This window comes from Doryrhamphus excisus, linkage group LG8 (assembly GCF_037039965.1).
Source record: "Doryrhamphus excisus strain RoL-2023G ecotype Guam linkage group LG8, RoL_Dexc_Guam_v1.1, whole genome shotgun sequence".
NCBI classification, from domain to species: domain Eukaryota; kingdom Metazoa; phylum Chordata; class Actinopteri; order Syngnathiformes; family Syngnathidae; genus Doryrhamphus; species Doryrhamphus excisus.
The window spans coordinates 22,772,380-22,786,889 of record NC_136364.1 but is presented as its reverse complement, the minus strand read 5'-3'; the positions used below and the strand labels follow the sequence as shown (position 1 = coordinate 22,786,889).

At 40.2% G+C, this 14,510-nt stretch overlaps 1 protein-coding gene across 1 annotated transcript; it reads left to right on the top strand.

The window, feature by feature from the left end:
• Positions 1 to 3,492: 3,492 nt before the first annotated feature.
• cab39 (calcium binding protein 39) lies at positions 3,493 to 14,021 on the top strand. The gene is made up of 9 exons (XM_058080275.2): positions 3,493 to 3,717; positions 8,387 to 8,542; positions 8,625 to 8,789; positions 9,540 to 9,658; positions 9,976 to 10,144; positions 10,996 to 11,055; positions 11,921 to 11,986; positions 12,069 to 12,212; positions 12,295 to 14,021. The coding sequence occupies exons 2-9, from the start codon at positions 8,429 to 8,431 to the stop codon at positions 12,481 to 12,483; spliced, it is 1,026 nt and encodes a 341-aa protein (XP_057936258.1). The 5' UTR covers positions 3,493 to 3,717; positions 8,387 to 8,428; the 3' UTR covers positions 12,484 to 14,021.
• Positions 14,022 to 14,510: the final 489 nt, after the last annotated feature.

Sequence of the window (14,510 nt, the reverse complement as noted above, 5' to 3'; positions counted from 1 at the left end):
ATGGAGTGGGAGGGGCGGGGGGGCACATGCAACAGATGTCAAACCTGAAACCATGTGCTCCCTTGCAGGCCTCCACCCATGAAAAGTGTGGTTTCCTGCTCTTGCAGAGATGAACAAGGGTGTGCAGTTACCGTGGATTCGCCCCGAGGAACGCTGGGTTACGTTACACCTGCAATCCATCCAGGACACAAAGGGTTAACAAATGGCCTGGGAATAAGGAGTATCACAGTCGATTTTGTTCATGAATTTCAGCGGAATACACCGCTTAAATCAGGGCTGTGTACACTTTTTCCACTGACGGCCACACTTGGTATTTTGTATAAGTTATATATATTTCAAGAAATAACTGCAGCTTTATGAGATATGTGAAATAACGTATTATTAGTATGGACCTCAGTCTTTGCTCTTTTCCCCCATTTTTTTTACATTTCCAACTGTTTCAAATTTCTATTTGTAAAGTTTATTCATGAAATATTAAGACTTTGTTCCCAACCTGATTTGCCAAAAATTACAACTTTATTTCCCATTTGTTTGTAACATTCTGACTTTTTTCAAACTCTACACTATTAAAATAGAACACTGTCTTTTTCTCTTAATATTTTGATTTTATGCCTGAATTTTAGTTTTTTTAAATTTCTGCTGTTGTCTTATACAAAATTTTCCAAATAATTTAATTTTCTTTGTGTCAATTCTTACTCCAACTTAAATTTCCCCAATTTTTTTTCTCATAATATTACAACTTTTTAAAAATAAGGCATTTTTTCATTAATATTTCAATATTGTGGTACTAAAAATGTATTTTTCCTCATGATGTTATGTTTTTCTCATAAACCTTTTCTCATTAGATTACAATTTTTTTCATTTAATATTTAGATTTTATTATTGTAAAATATATATTTTTTAATTTTCCTGTTAAATTATACTCTTACAGTGTGCCGCTTGCCCCCCCCCTCCCCAAATGGCCCCCAAGCACACCTGAGCACCCCTAGTTTAAGGTGACTTCCCTGTATGTCGACATCATACTTCCTGTACATATTTAGCATATTTGAAAAGTCAGATGGGCGGCACGGCGGTCTAGTGGTTAGTGCGCAGACCTCACAGCTAGGAGACCAGGGTTCAATTCCACCCTCGGGCATCTCTGTGTGGAGCTTGCATGTTCTCCCCGTTTTCTCCGGGTACTCCGGTTTCCTCCCACATTCCAAAAACATGCTAGGTTAATTAGCCACTCCAAATTGTCCATAGGTATGAATGTGAGTGTGAATGTTTGTCTATATGTGCCCTGTGATTGGCTGGCGATCAGTCCAGGGTCTCCCTGGTCTACCCCGCCTCTCGCCCGAAGACAACTGGGATAGGCTCCAGCACCCCTCGTGAGGTAGAAAATGAATGAAAAAAAAAGTCTGATGAAGATGAAAGGACCTTAGGTCCTCCACTGAAGCTTTGAAGGGAAGTGGAACTTTGTTTCCTGTTGCCCGACCCGTCTTCCTTTCTTTTGATTGATTTTGACATCACCACAAATCTGCTTTTGCACAACATGCATTGACATAAATGGGATGATTTTCCATAGCAATGACCCCTTTGCCAACCATGGTCAACCACCATCTTTGTTTTTTTTTCAAAAAGAACTCACTTAAATGGGTTGTTGACCTAAATGGATTCCACTCTACCCTCAATAATTAGAATCTTGACTCTTATATATTATAATGACACCTATGGATTCAATCTACGAGTTGCACAACACTTACATGTGACTGATGGAAAAATACTGATACATTGTTCTCACTCACACACAGCGTAGCTCTGACTTCCACACCAACTTAACTTTCACTTCTTAGAGGCGTGCGGGCAACCGCCAAACTCATGCTTGACAGGAAGTCAAACCCACACTAAGAAAATGACTTGAAAAAGGGCTAACGGAGGGATTAGAGGAGCGCTTGAGCCGAGCACAAAAGTCCCAACTCATTCAGTCCGGCACTTCAGCCCCGAGCATTTCATTAACGCTGACATGGAAAACAAAGCATGTGAAATTTTCCCTTGTGAGATAATGACAGAATTCCTTAATGAAGTTATTGCTGCAGTCGGTGGCTCCATTCATATGGTGATCACACTCAAATACCTGCAGTGGGACCAGCTGACTTATTGACCACACTGTCTTTTCCAGTCTTCAGCATCTGCTGCTAACCGTTTTAGCGAGCAGATGTCAGCTTGACCAGATGCCCCGCCGTCTTTGGCTCCCTTGACGCGTCAGCCCGTGTTTTGAAGCCACGCGACTGCCAGGCGAACGCTGGGTCGTGGGAACAGGAGTAGAACAATGGCTTGTATTCATCCACGCTTAATCAGCATGAAGAGAGTAATGACCCCCAGAGAGGGTGGACAGTCCTGCCAGAGAGGAGATCTTTCAAGGCGTGCATGCGTGGCTTTTCTCCGGGTACTCCGGTTTCCTCCCACATTCCAAAAACATGCTAGGTTAATTAGCGACTCCAAATTGTCCATAGGTATGAATGTGAGTGTGAATGGTTGTTTGTCTATATGTGCCCTGGGATTGGCTGGCCACCAGTCCAGGGTGGACCCCGCCTCTCGCCTGAAGACAGCTGGGATAGGCTCCAGCATACCCCCGCAACACTAATGAGGATAAGACGTAAAGAAAATGGATGGATGGATATTTAGTACACAGGTGCACATGAGGACTTTATTTGTGGAAAATGACATTTTTTCCTTGGTGTGATTAGATATTTTTAAATATTATCTTTATGACTTTATTTTGCTATTTTTCTACTATATTCTCATAAAATTATAGTTTTTTTCCATTTTTCGCTGTTAATTTAAATTTCAGAAATTATTTTTTCTTGCAAAACTATGACTTTATTTCAAGTCATAGTATATACTTATACCTATGACTATATACTTAGAATATTATCTTTTTCTCAAACTAATTTTCCAAACATGTGTATTCTTTATTTTGTATGCATCTCATAATTTGAGAACTTTTAGAAACATTTTTTTTCTTTAATATTTCCCCCTCACATGACAACTTTATTCTTGGAAATGTATATGACTTTTTTCTTGTACATTATGTTGTGTTTTATTCTCTTTATTTTCCCAATGGTTCAAATTTATTTATAATATGAGTATAATATGACTTTAAAAAAAATTTCCGTCATATCAACACCTTCACCGCCCTCCAGTCACAGCAATGGGCCGGGGGCGCCCTCTAGTGGACATTTGTTTACCGTGCACCAGACGACGTGGGCGATGTTGCAAATTTGGGCATCGATCGATAGCAATCACAGACAAGGGTACTATCAACGATACCGATACTGAAACAAAAACAAATATTGACCCTAAATATTTTAGCTCCTTGCCCTCAAAGCCCTCCTGTGTACGACAACAGAAAAATATCGATCTAGTCATGCCAGTTTCGTTCCGCCGGTATTACCGCCCTTGGTATCGGCACGGTCGATATTCGGATGATCCGCCCAACCTGCCAGACGACCAGAGGGGGCGCTAGTGAGTCGGACCGTGACAGTCGCGGTGCTGCTTTGCTGCTAATGTTGCCAGTCGGGCACACGGAGAGACAGGCGGCTACACAAATATCCACAGTACGAACAACAGGAGTCGACCGAACAGGGAAACAAAGCCGTTTTTGTTCCGAGGAGGGCTCGCGTTGTCTTTTACCGCCGTGACGAATTGGGGCAAACGAGTGAAAACGCCGTTCACGAGGTATTGTGTTGTATTGTATATCTACAATGAGTACACAGTATATGATTGTATCTTGGGAGTATTTTTGGATGACATTGTAGTGTAACGAATACCTCGCCTAACAGCTTTAAGCCTCGCAGGTACTTTTTAAACGTTAACCCCACGCGTGTTTTAGTCCACGTTTAGCATGCTGTTGTTGATGGTGCAAACGCAGCCTTTGCCAGGCCTGGGCATGCTAAGCTAGCTAAGTGTCGCTATTTCAATACGAAACAGGCGCCATAAATGCACATTTTGACACTTTTACGCATGCAATAAGTGAGTAAATAAGCCAACTTAATTTTGGAAGCCGAAGGCCTGTCGAAGCCTGCTAGAAAAAAACCATACAAACAGTATTTGGTAGGCAGTGATTTGAAGCCCGAACAGGCCGCATTAGCTTGCAAATGTGTAGATGTTAGAAATGAACATGTTGTATTTGGCGCACACATGTCAATGCTGGCGCTACAATGAACAAGTATGCATTGTGCCAGCTCGGCGCAAAGTTGGCAGGCTTGACACCACCACAAAGCAGGCATGGTTGGACCCAGATGGGCGGCGCTCGGCGTCATGTTGCCACCCTAATGGCCAGTTAGCTGTTATTTATTGACTTATTAGCGCCGATTAGCTTAACTCATGTTGTCAAAGGGCACATCATCATCACTATAAGAAGGCTGGCTGCTAGATTATACCCCATGTATCACTGCTATATTAAGGATTCATAAATATAATCATCTGTTGTGATTGTAGGCATTAGGTGGAATAATCCCCAACTGTTTCATGACACAATACACTTATAGCCATGTATCTCAAATCATAATCAATCATAATATACATAGTATTGGTCAAAAGTCAATTAATTGCAGAAGTTCTAGCAGTTATTTTTCCGATTGAGATGTACGTATGTGTGTGTTTATAGTAAATGTAAATCTTTTCTTGAGATATTTGTGTAAAATTCTATTCTTTACCTAAGCAAAATAAATCAAAACTTGCATATCTTAGCAGCAGTGGTTTAAAAGAACAATTACTACGCTAAATGCCGTATTTTTCACATTTACAAATTTAAATATGACTGTGTGCGCACGCCAACAGTTTTCACTCGTGATAGGCAAGAGTTTGTAGCTAAACTTTGCCAAATCACTATCATTAGCTTACAGCAAAGTTACTAATAATTGTGTTACATAGGGTGTAATTTACATACTCCAAGAAAGAAGAGGGTGGGATATAATACTTGCAGCACGGTTGAAAGTTAGCGACAGTTTGCAAATTTAATCTACAGACTATATGAGTTTCACTTTTTGATGTGATCTACCAAAATACATTTTCAAAGGTATTGTAATTCATCGATACGTACCTTTTTATGCATGTACTTGTATACATGAAATATGTTTTTATTAAGTTATTTTGTTGAGAAATAGGAGAAACAGCTTTTAGTATGAAGCTGTGCCGTTACTACAACTACATAAAAAAATATTGTGGATCAATACCACTTAGTTCATGATGTAGCTCCTGTCCTACTTCCTGTTGTATTGTATGGGTAGGTGGGCCAATTTGCTGATTGGTAGTTTGCTATGGTTTTTGGGTCTGGATGGTGTAATCTTTCCTGGTTAAAACCCGGAAATCATAAGAGAAGTCGGTTAATTGATGCGATACTGTAGCTTCTCTTTTCTGTTCTATTCTTCTCCTACAAGATGATAATAGCTGTAGTGCCTCACCAGCCAGGACGGAGATGCAAACTCGGTCTGGCTGGCGAGGCTCACTGGGGGGACGGGAGAGTGAGGTGCAAGTGTCAGCCGTCATGGTAATTATTTACGTCACTGATACCGAAGCAGGTCACGAGCAGAAAGGCTGCCTGCCTGCTGCCACGTGTTAACAAGCATTAGCTGTGGGGGAAGACGGATTTGGCCACCTGGCAAACTTCAGGTGTGTCCAGATTATTAACCATTAACATCAAGCAACCTTATGGAAACCAGCGGTTGGCCAGGATAGGCTGGGCTTTTATGGATGATGAATGAGGGGCCGCGTCCTCATGCTGTTGGTGATAAATGACAGAAAGAAAATTGGACATTAAAAAATGTTATGAATTAATCACAGCTGTCAAATTAATTAATCATGATTAATCACACTTTGCAACCGTGTGGGATAAATTACTGAAAGAAAATCGGACATAAATTTTTTTATGAATTAATCACAGCGGTCAAATTAATTAATCATGATTAATCACACCTTGCAACTGTGTGTGATAAATTACAGAAAGAAAATTGTACATAAAAATGTTATGAATTAATCACAGTGGTCAAATTAATTAATCATGATTAATCACACTTTGCAACCGTGTGTGATAAATTACAGAAAGGAAATTGGACATAAAAATGTTATGAATTAATCACAGTGGCCAAATTAATTAATCATGATTAGTCACACTTTGCAACTGTGTGTGATAAATTACAGAAAGAAAATCGGACATAAAAATGTTATGAATTAATCACAGCGATCAAATTAATTAATCATGATTAATCACAGTTTGCAACTGTGTGTGATAAATTACAGAAAGAAAATTGTACATAAAAATGTTATGAATTAATCAGTGGTCAAATTAATTAATCATGATTAATCACACTTTGTAATAAATTACGGAAAGAAAATTGGACATATTTCACACAGTTGCAAAGTGTGATTAATCATGATTAATTAATTTGCCCGCTGTGATTAATTCATAACATTTTTTTAATCATTTGACACCCCTAATACACACACACACACGTGCATGTATGTATAGTGGAACCCATTTAACACAACCCTGTTTATGCCGTCTACCCATCTTAGTCAACCAAGTCATCAAGTCCTGGTTCTCCATGGTCGTCTTATTACTGTTACTATTACTTTGTGCTTATGCTTTTGTCGACATAAAAAGCGAGACCCTAAGGAGTCATACGTTGCAGTATTGTCAACATCATCATTATCGCTTGTGTGTTTTTTGCAACAGCAGATTTATGGTTCCGTTAAAATCAGTAGAAACAATAAAGGGGCAACAGGAAAGGAACCGCCACTTACCTTCAAAGCTTCAGGAAAGGACCAAAGTTTATTTTCGCCAATGTGTGCACAAACGGAGGAAAACTATGTCTACAAACTGCCATAGGTTCAATAATTCCTTCTTATTGTCCATTTTTCCAACGTCGACATGAGTCAGCCAATGTTAGGCAATTGACGGTCACAACCAATTTGAGCTGAGCTTTTTATTGGAACCAAATTGTTTCGCTGAATAACCTTAATGGTACATGTACAGTATCATACATTTTGTCCATCTACGATAAGTATTTGTAATTCCAGTGGTGACCCATGAGCAATGTTCACCTCCAGTGCTGGGAAACAATCTTATTGCATGGTAGTGAATGACTTTATTCTCCCCAAACCGGTTCTTTTTAAATCTACGGTGCATATCAAGGTTGCCATCTCGGTAATAATGACAGTCGTTTTCAGACAAAGGTTATCAGTTCCGAAAACATTTGCCAGTAGTGAGTGCAAAGCGACTGGGTGGGCCAGGGGCCGCTGTAGATAAGACACCTTGTTTTGTAACCAGTTATCCAGCGCCAGTGAAATATGGTTGTCACAGCTGTTGGTTACGTGCGTCTCTGGTCACATGGTACGCTGTCATTTTAGGTTAGCTAAAGGATCTGGAAGGTCAATAACATACAGTATGATACTAGTAATTGAATTGAGTTAGGGGGTGTTTTTTTTTTAAATAAAAAAAGGCAAGTGTCAGAGTAAACATCATGTTATTAATGATTGACTGACATTGACCAGAGGACTGCACAGCTTTATATATGCTCTGGTCAACATAATTACATCCAATACCGCAGCCATGTTGTTCTGATTGACCGCATGGTGGTCAAGTGGTTAGCATCTAGGCCACACAGTCAGGAGATTGGGAAGACCTGGGTTAGATTCTCTGTGTAGAGTCTGCATGTTCTCCTCGTGCGTGTGAGCGTTTTCTCCGGTTTCCTTCCACATTCAAAGACAGCTGGGATAGGCTCCAGCATACCCTCGTGAGGGTAAGTATAGAAGATGGATGGGTTTCAGAAGTTGTTGGCTTTGCAGCTGAAGTGTAGACAATGTAGAATTCCAAATGTGAGGGCGGGTGAGCAAATTGCCAATAGAATTAAATTAAAATTAATTAAATTAATTTTCATCAATGTTCCTCCACAGCTCCCCGTGTCTCCTCTTGATAGCCAGTGCTGATCTGCTGTTTCTATAACAAATATATAATTAGTAAAAATAAATGAGTCATATTCCTTGCAATGCGTACATGTGTACACATGTTCTACAGATGTTTGTTGGTCCATCTCGACCCTGCAGCTCCATGTAATGTTCTTTATCTGCTGTTATCATTTTTGTCAGCCTCGCTACAAACATGCCTGCTGTCATGTTTGTGCGGAATATTTCTAAGAGCTATATCTGCAAAAATCAACCTTTCATTGAATCCTCTAGTCTGTTTTGTAATATTCTGGAACTTGTTCAGACCTGTCGCCATGGGTGGAGTGCTACGTTCATGCCGTCTGAGTAGGACACAGCAGTCACGCGTTGTTTTGTAAAGACTGTTAAAGCAAGCGCCTCCGTTGTTGACGCTTCTGATCCATCTATATATTTTCCAACGCAGGTGGACAGCGCGCTGCCCGAGGTCTCGTGGTAACCCACCGCCATGCCGTTCCCCTTTGGCAAGTCCCACAAGTCGCCCACAGACATTGTCAAGAACCTCAAGGACAGCATGACGGTACTCGAAAAGCATGACATCTCTGATAAAAAGGCTGAGAAGGTAGGGAGAATGGCAGACATTTTTTTTTTCTTATTTTGCCGATGCGGCACCACATATGTATTTTGTACAACTCCCTATTCAGGCCACAGAAGAAGTATCTAAGAGCCTGGTGGCCATGAAGGAAATCCTGTATGGAACTAACGAGAAAGAGCCCCAGACTGAAGCAGTGGCCCAGCTAGCCCAGGAGCTCTACAACAGCGGCTTGCTGAGCACGCTGATCGCCGACTTGCAGCTCATCGACTTTGAGGTAGGACACGATGGAGGAAGACGTCGCAGCAAAGTAGCATGTATGGAAAACGTATGGATTTTTGATTTTAAAAAAATGGAAATTAATAGGAAATGTTGGTAATTGCAACATTTTTGGACTTGCATGGTTTTTGGATGGGTACCTGCCCAATGTTGTTACCAGAATCGCCACTAGATGGCGGAAGATCCCCTTTTTAAAAATCCATTAGTATTTTCAAAGCCAAATAATACTGCAAATGGAAACCAGTATTTTTTTCCTTGTTGAATAAATTGGACACAAAAAGCATGGTTATTCATTTGACCATTTGTTGGTCCTTGATTGTTAATAATTATTAGCGTAGTACAATTTTTCATTGATACAGGCTTTATTTTTTTAAAAAGCTTGTACATTTATTTTGTGTATTGACTCAAGCCATGGCAACGAAGAGCAAGTAAAATGTTGGCACCCTATCTGTGTTGATGGGTAAACAAAGCCAAGTGTCTGTGTCACATGCGCACAAACCGCATGAGCTGCCCACTCCATGACTCATGCATTTCTGTCATTAGTGGCAATGTTGTGATCTGCCACTTCCTTTTTCACCCTCCCACGCTCTTCCTCTTATGGTTGAGAAATGCATATCACACTCAGACATATTGCAGGCTTATTACTTTATTCATTCAATGCATTGTTGCTTCAGGAGTGTTTTACAAAAAAACTTTTTGTCTGCAGTATCACTCATGATATGTATGAACTTGACTTGTGTTACCACAGGGCAAGAAAGACGTAGCTCAGATCTTCAACAACATCCTGAGGCGCCAGATTGGCACCCGGACACCCACGGTGGAGTACCTTTGCACCCAACAGAACATACTCTTCATGTTACTTAAAGGGTAGGAGACCTCCCTATACACACACAGTTATACACAGTTATAGTTAAGGTACTATATAAGGTAAATATGTTAAATGCCCCTCAAAAGGTGGGTGCTGTGATGATAATTATATTTTGCGAGTTACATTATTGTTCATCTTTTTCTGTCATTATTATTCTATAAATGTTTTCAATATTGTTGAAAAGAATAATTTATAGTAATGTAATAATTAGTAATGTGTTTAGATCTGGAGTGTAGTTTGCAACAACATAAGAACATGTACAACCGTGTGTGTTTATCCGAAGGGTTAATCATTTGTCAACCGCTGCTCTGTGCAGGTACGAGTCCCCAGAGATTGCCCTCAACTGTGGGATAATGTTGAGGGAGTGCATCCGACACGAACCTTTGGCCAAAATCACACTGTGGTCCGAGCAGTTTTACGAATTCTTCAGATATGTGGAGATGTCCACGTTTGACATCGCCTCAGACGCATTCGCCACTTTCAAAGTAAGTGGGCTACATGTGGAAAGTTAACTATATCTATCTATATATATGAAAAATGGGAAATAATGTAAATGGAGTCATGAGGGGTGTCACGTATGAGGATATTTCTCGTCCTGTGGGAACAAAGCAGCCAGGAACCTATTAGACTCTGACTATGGCATCGCTAGTGTGAATGATAATACAATAATAATAATATGCAAGTGGCAGTGCGCGAGGCAAGATTGGAACCGCACGCTCTAAGCCTTACAATCCTACTGGAATATGGTGTTCACATGTTAGCATGTCAGCTATCCCAGTGTTAATGTCCAGGCAGAAGCTATAATAATATACACTTGATTAAACCGAAGATCAAAATACAATTTCTGCATAAGACCTCGACATCCAAATTTGTGACAGTAGCATCTTCTACTTTCTGGTACAGCGCCGTAAACATCAAAGGAATTGTAGTTCTTTGAGAGTAAACAAATAATTATTGCAATCCATATTTTAACAACTTGTCTTGTGAGCTGAGTGTATTACAGTAGAGAAGGAATAAAGTGTGCTTCATTTTGATAGCATACTATAGTGCGGCGATTCATTCATAATTATTGTCCATTTAGCCATATTTTGAGAGACCTGATCAAAGAGATGTACCATCTTTGTTACTTTTACTGTTGTTACCGTTACTTGATTACCGATTGGTCAGTTTGTGGAGCATGATTTCCTATGTGAGTATAACTTGAAAGATCAGAGGGCAGCCCACCTCTATGAATACCTTCTCTGATCTTGGATCTATATCTGCAATTATGAACAACACAAAGCTTTGGCTATAAATTTGTATTAAGTTTTTTTTTTAATTTATTTTCTAATTCTAGGACCTCCTCACAAGACACAAGCTACTGAGTGCAGAATTTCTGGAGCAACATTACGAAAGAGTAAGTGAACTACATTGCGTTTCTGGCGGACATGGGTGAACATGATCCACACAGAATGTGGGTCAGAGCTCATTTAGGGAAGAAATGCTGTATATTTCCAATTTAAAGCTCATCATCTGGTTGAAATTATGACCACTGTATTGCAAGGGTCGTTTTTGACCCGGTTATAATAATAATAATAATATGACTATAAAGCAATATTTGGAGCCACAACTGAAATCATAAGTGTACAATTAGCCAACACAATGACAACCAGCTCCTCTTCTCATCATGGAAGCTTCAGGGGATTCTCATTTTGACCGCTTTTCCAGTATAGCAGCAGAAAAACAAGGTCCAGACATGTGAGGGGAATTCACTCATTTGATTGGCTGATTTCACTTTTACAATTTGGATCATGGAAAGAATGGCAATGGAATGGCAGTGAACCAAGATCTGGACCTGTTCTGCTTTTTCATTTCAGTTTATACTAAAGTTCTGTTGCTGAAAACAATCACTTTTTCTACCTTTTCTTGACATTAATATATATGGGTCAAAATTCACCCCAACACCATAGATGTTTCTTTAGTGATTAATTCTAAAATGAGAAAATAAATACAACTAATTGATTTAAGAGATATGTTCTATAGCCCTCAGTAATAGCCAGCTAACAAAAGAACCTTCAATTTATTAATATGATTCTTTTGAGGTTCATTTTACCATTTTTGGAAATTAAAATCGAGGGGTATAGTGACAAAAAAAAGCCTCCATGCCCACACCAAAAGTATTAAAACTCACTGTTGTCATTACATTAAGACATGAAACACCTACTTGGCATGATATGAACTCAACGGCTTCTGTTCTGTGTTGTTCCCTTGTTATATTATAGTTCTTTAGTGAGTATGAGAAGTTGCTCCACTCAGAAAACTACGTGACAAAAAGGCAGTCTCTAAAGGTAAGCACTTACCATCCCATCTTCTGTGAGCCCTCACAAGGACTGCATTGATAAATATCATGTTTTCATTGTGTAACGGCAGCTACTGGGAGAGCTGCTCCTGGACCGGCACAACTTCACCATCATGACGAAATACATCAGCAAGCCAGAAAATCTCAAGCTCATGATGAATTTGCTCCGCGACAAGAGTCGCAACATCCAGTTTGAGGCTTTCCATGTTTTTAAGGTAAAGTATACAGAAGATAAGCGACTTCCACTGTTTTAAGTTGATGCTGGATCAACTTGCTCCATGTCACCAACCGCTTCAGGTGTTTGTGGCCAATCCCAACAAGACGCAACCCATCCTCGACATCCTACTGAAGAACCAGAGCAAGCTCATCGACTTCCTCAGCAAGTTCCAGAACGACAGAACAGAGGACGAACAGTTCAATGACGAAAAGACTTACCTGGTCAAACAGATTCGGGACCTCAAGAGGCCCGCCACCCAGGAGGCTTGAGGAAAGGGGTGGCCGAGCGGGAGGGCGGAGCCAACCATTTCTTGACGGCGTAACGGCGCAACGCCTGCTTAACAAACACATCAGTTGCTGCTGTTCTGAGCAAAGAATTCAGGAAAAAAAAACAAAGGAAAATATTTGGGAAGTTGCCGGAACATCAGCAAACATTTGGTTTGCTTTCTTTTTACTACGTTTGTTCCAAGAGAAAACCAGATGCTGCTGCTTTAATGCACCTTGAAAACCACGTGCGGTCCGATAACGCATTCATCCATCTTTAAGAAGGCAGATTGACAGGAAGTCAACATTTCAGTCCGATAACCACAGGCAACATATAGAAGATGTGATGTGTGATGTGAAATGGTACGAGCCGTGTGCGTTTGATGCCATGTTCAGTGACCAGACTGTGAAATGCAGGTGCATCAATGCCTTCATCCAGTACAGCAGCAGTGAGGTGGCGGTGGGGTTGGGGGGAGGGGTTCTCGGATGCCATGACACAGCACCTTTGACCTGCTGTGCTCTGTTCATGACCCAGCACTGAAGATACACAAGGGAATGAGGGAGGGATGCAACTAAGGAAAGGAAAGGAAAGGCCCAAGTCCTCCCTTTTATTATTTTCATAAGCAGGGAGAACATGTATATATGCCTTTTTTTTTGCTTTGTAGATTTTGTTTAATCTTAACATAGGATACTATTATATGTATTCACTTTAAACATTAAGTTTCTGGTTAATAGTAATGAAATTACTTTCTAAACCCTAAACGATATTGTTTTTACATTTTTATTTGACTGCTGATTTGCTGGGTTTCTTGTACATAACTTAAAGGGGCAGCTCGCAGTTGGCGCGTCTACTAAATAAAATGTACACGTAAAATGAAAGCGGTGGTATCGGAAAGGGACGTCCGCGTGTTTTTGGCTGAATATAACATGAGTTCCGGAGAAAAGCGGGGCTTGCTAGCTTATTAATTAAAAGTTAATTCACTTACAAGTCATCACCTGACAATTGGTTACTTTCCCACACTCCTTAAATTCACATTTGTGGTTTTCCTTTCATTCTCAGCTATTTGTTTTGATGGTAAACTCAGGAGCGGTGTGCCACATTTCATTCTTTTCTTGATGGTGTATAATTTGAGTACTATGAGTGTCGAGAATTGTGACTATAGCGAACTGTTTCATGATGGTTTGTTCTTATGGTACTACACACAAACCTATGATGAGAATTGCGGTGATTTGGCGCTCCACATAACGGGAACTATTCTATTCAAACAGGTAACTATGGAACAGTGCAGCACTGCTCCTCCATGCACATAGAACATGCATGTCCCTACACTGGCTGTGCATGATGCTGTACTCATGATGCTGGGCTGGAATTGTTCATTTAACAACATCCAACTGTCACATTGAACTCTTCCTAGCTTGTATGCAGCTTTTGACACCGGTTCCGGCGTACAAAGTGGGGGTACTTTCAGGAAGTGTCAAAAGGCCTGAGCCCAATGAGTCAAATAAAGGAAAAAAAAGTTTGAAATAAGCGAAGCGGGTCATTTTCTTCTAAACACCCAGTATGTGCCTCAAGGTACACATATGTCTGCAAACATGGAAAAGAGGTATTTAACCCTCCTCAAAATAATTCAATTTATTAATATGATTCTTTTGAGGTTCACACCGCACCAAAAGTATTAAAACCAACATTTTCATGGATGAGGAAGCCTAAGAAGGTAACCAAGACATGAGAAGCTAATTTGATGGTAACTTATTATTTTAGTGTATTTTATAGCATATTTAATACATGGGTCAAGTAACAGCACTGTTGGAAAGAAGCTTCTACTGACTGAACAGCGCCCTCACCAGGCTGCAAGGAGGCAATGCAAGTCAGACTGGGTACATTGTGTATCATCTCTGTATTAATGCTGATAGCCATGTAACAAATATCATACTGGAATTGTTAATCGCCGATTATACAAAGGAGGAAATTATCTGACAAATGTGTATCGGCTGTTCACTATGAGTAGTTAATATGCCAGTTAGACTTCAGA

Bases quoted from the DNA above. Each gene is read 5' to 3' on its own strand.
- cab39 (XM_058080275.2), top strand. From the start codon at position 8,429: ATGCCGTTCCCCTTTGGCAAGTCCCACAAGTCGCCCACAGACATTGTC. The intron at 8,790-9,539 runs GTAGGACACGAT...GTGTTACCACAG, and splicing joins TGCAGCTCATCGACTTTGAG to GGCAAGAAAGACGTAGCTCA. The intron at 10,145-10,995 runs GTAAGTGGGCTA...TTCTAATTCTAG, and splicing joins ACGCATTCGCCACTTTCAAA to GACCTCCTCACAAGACACAA.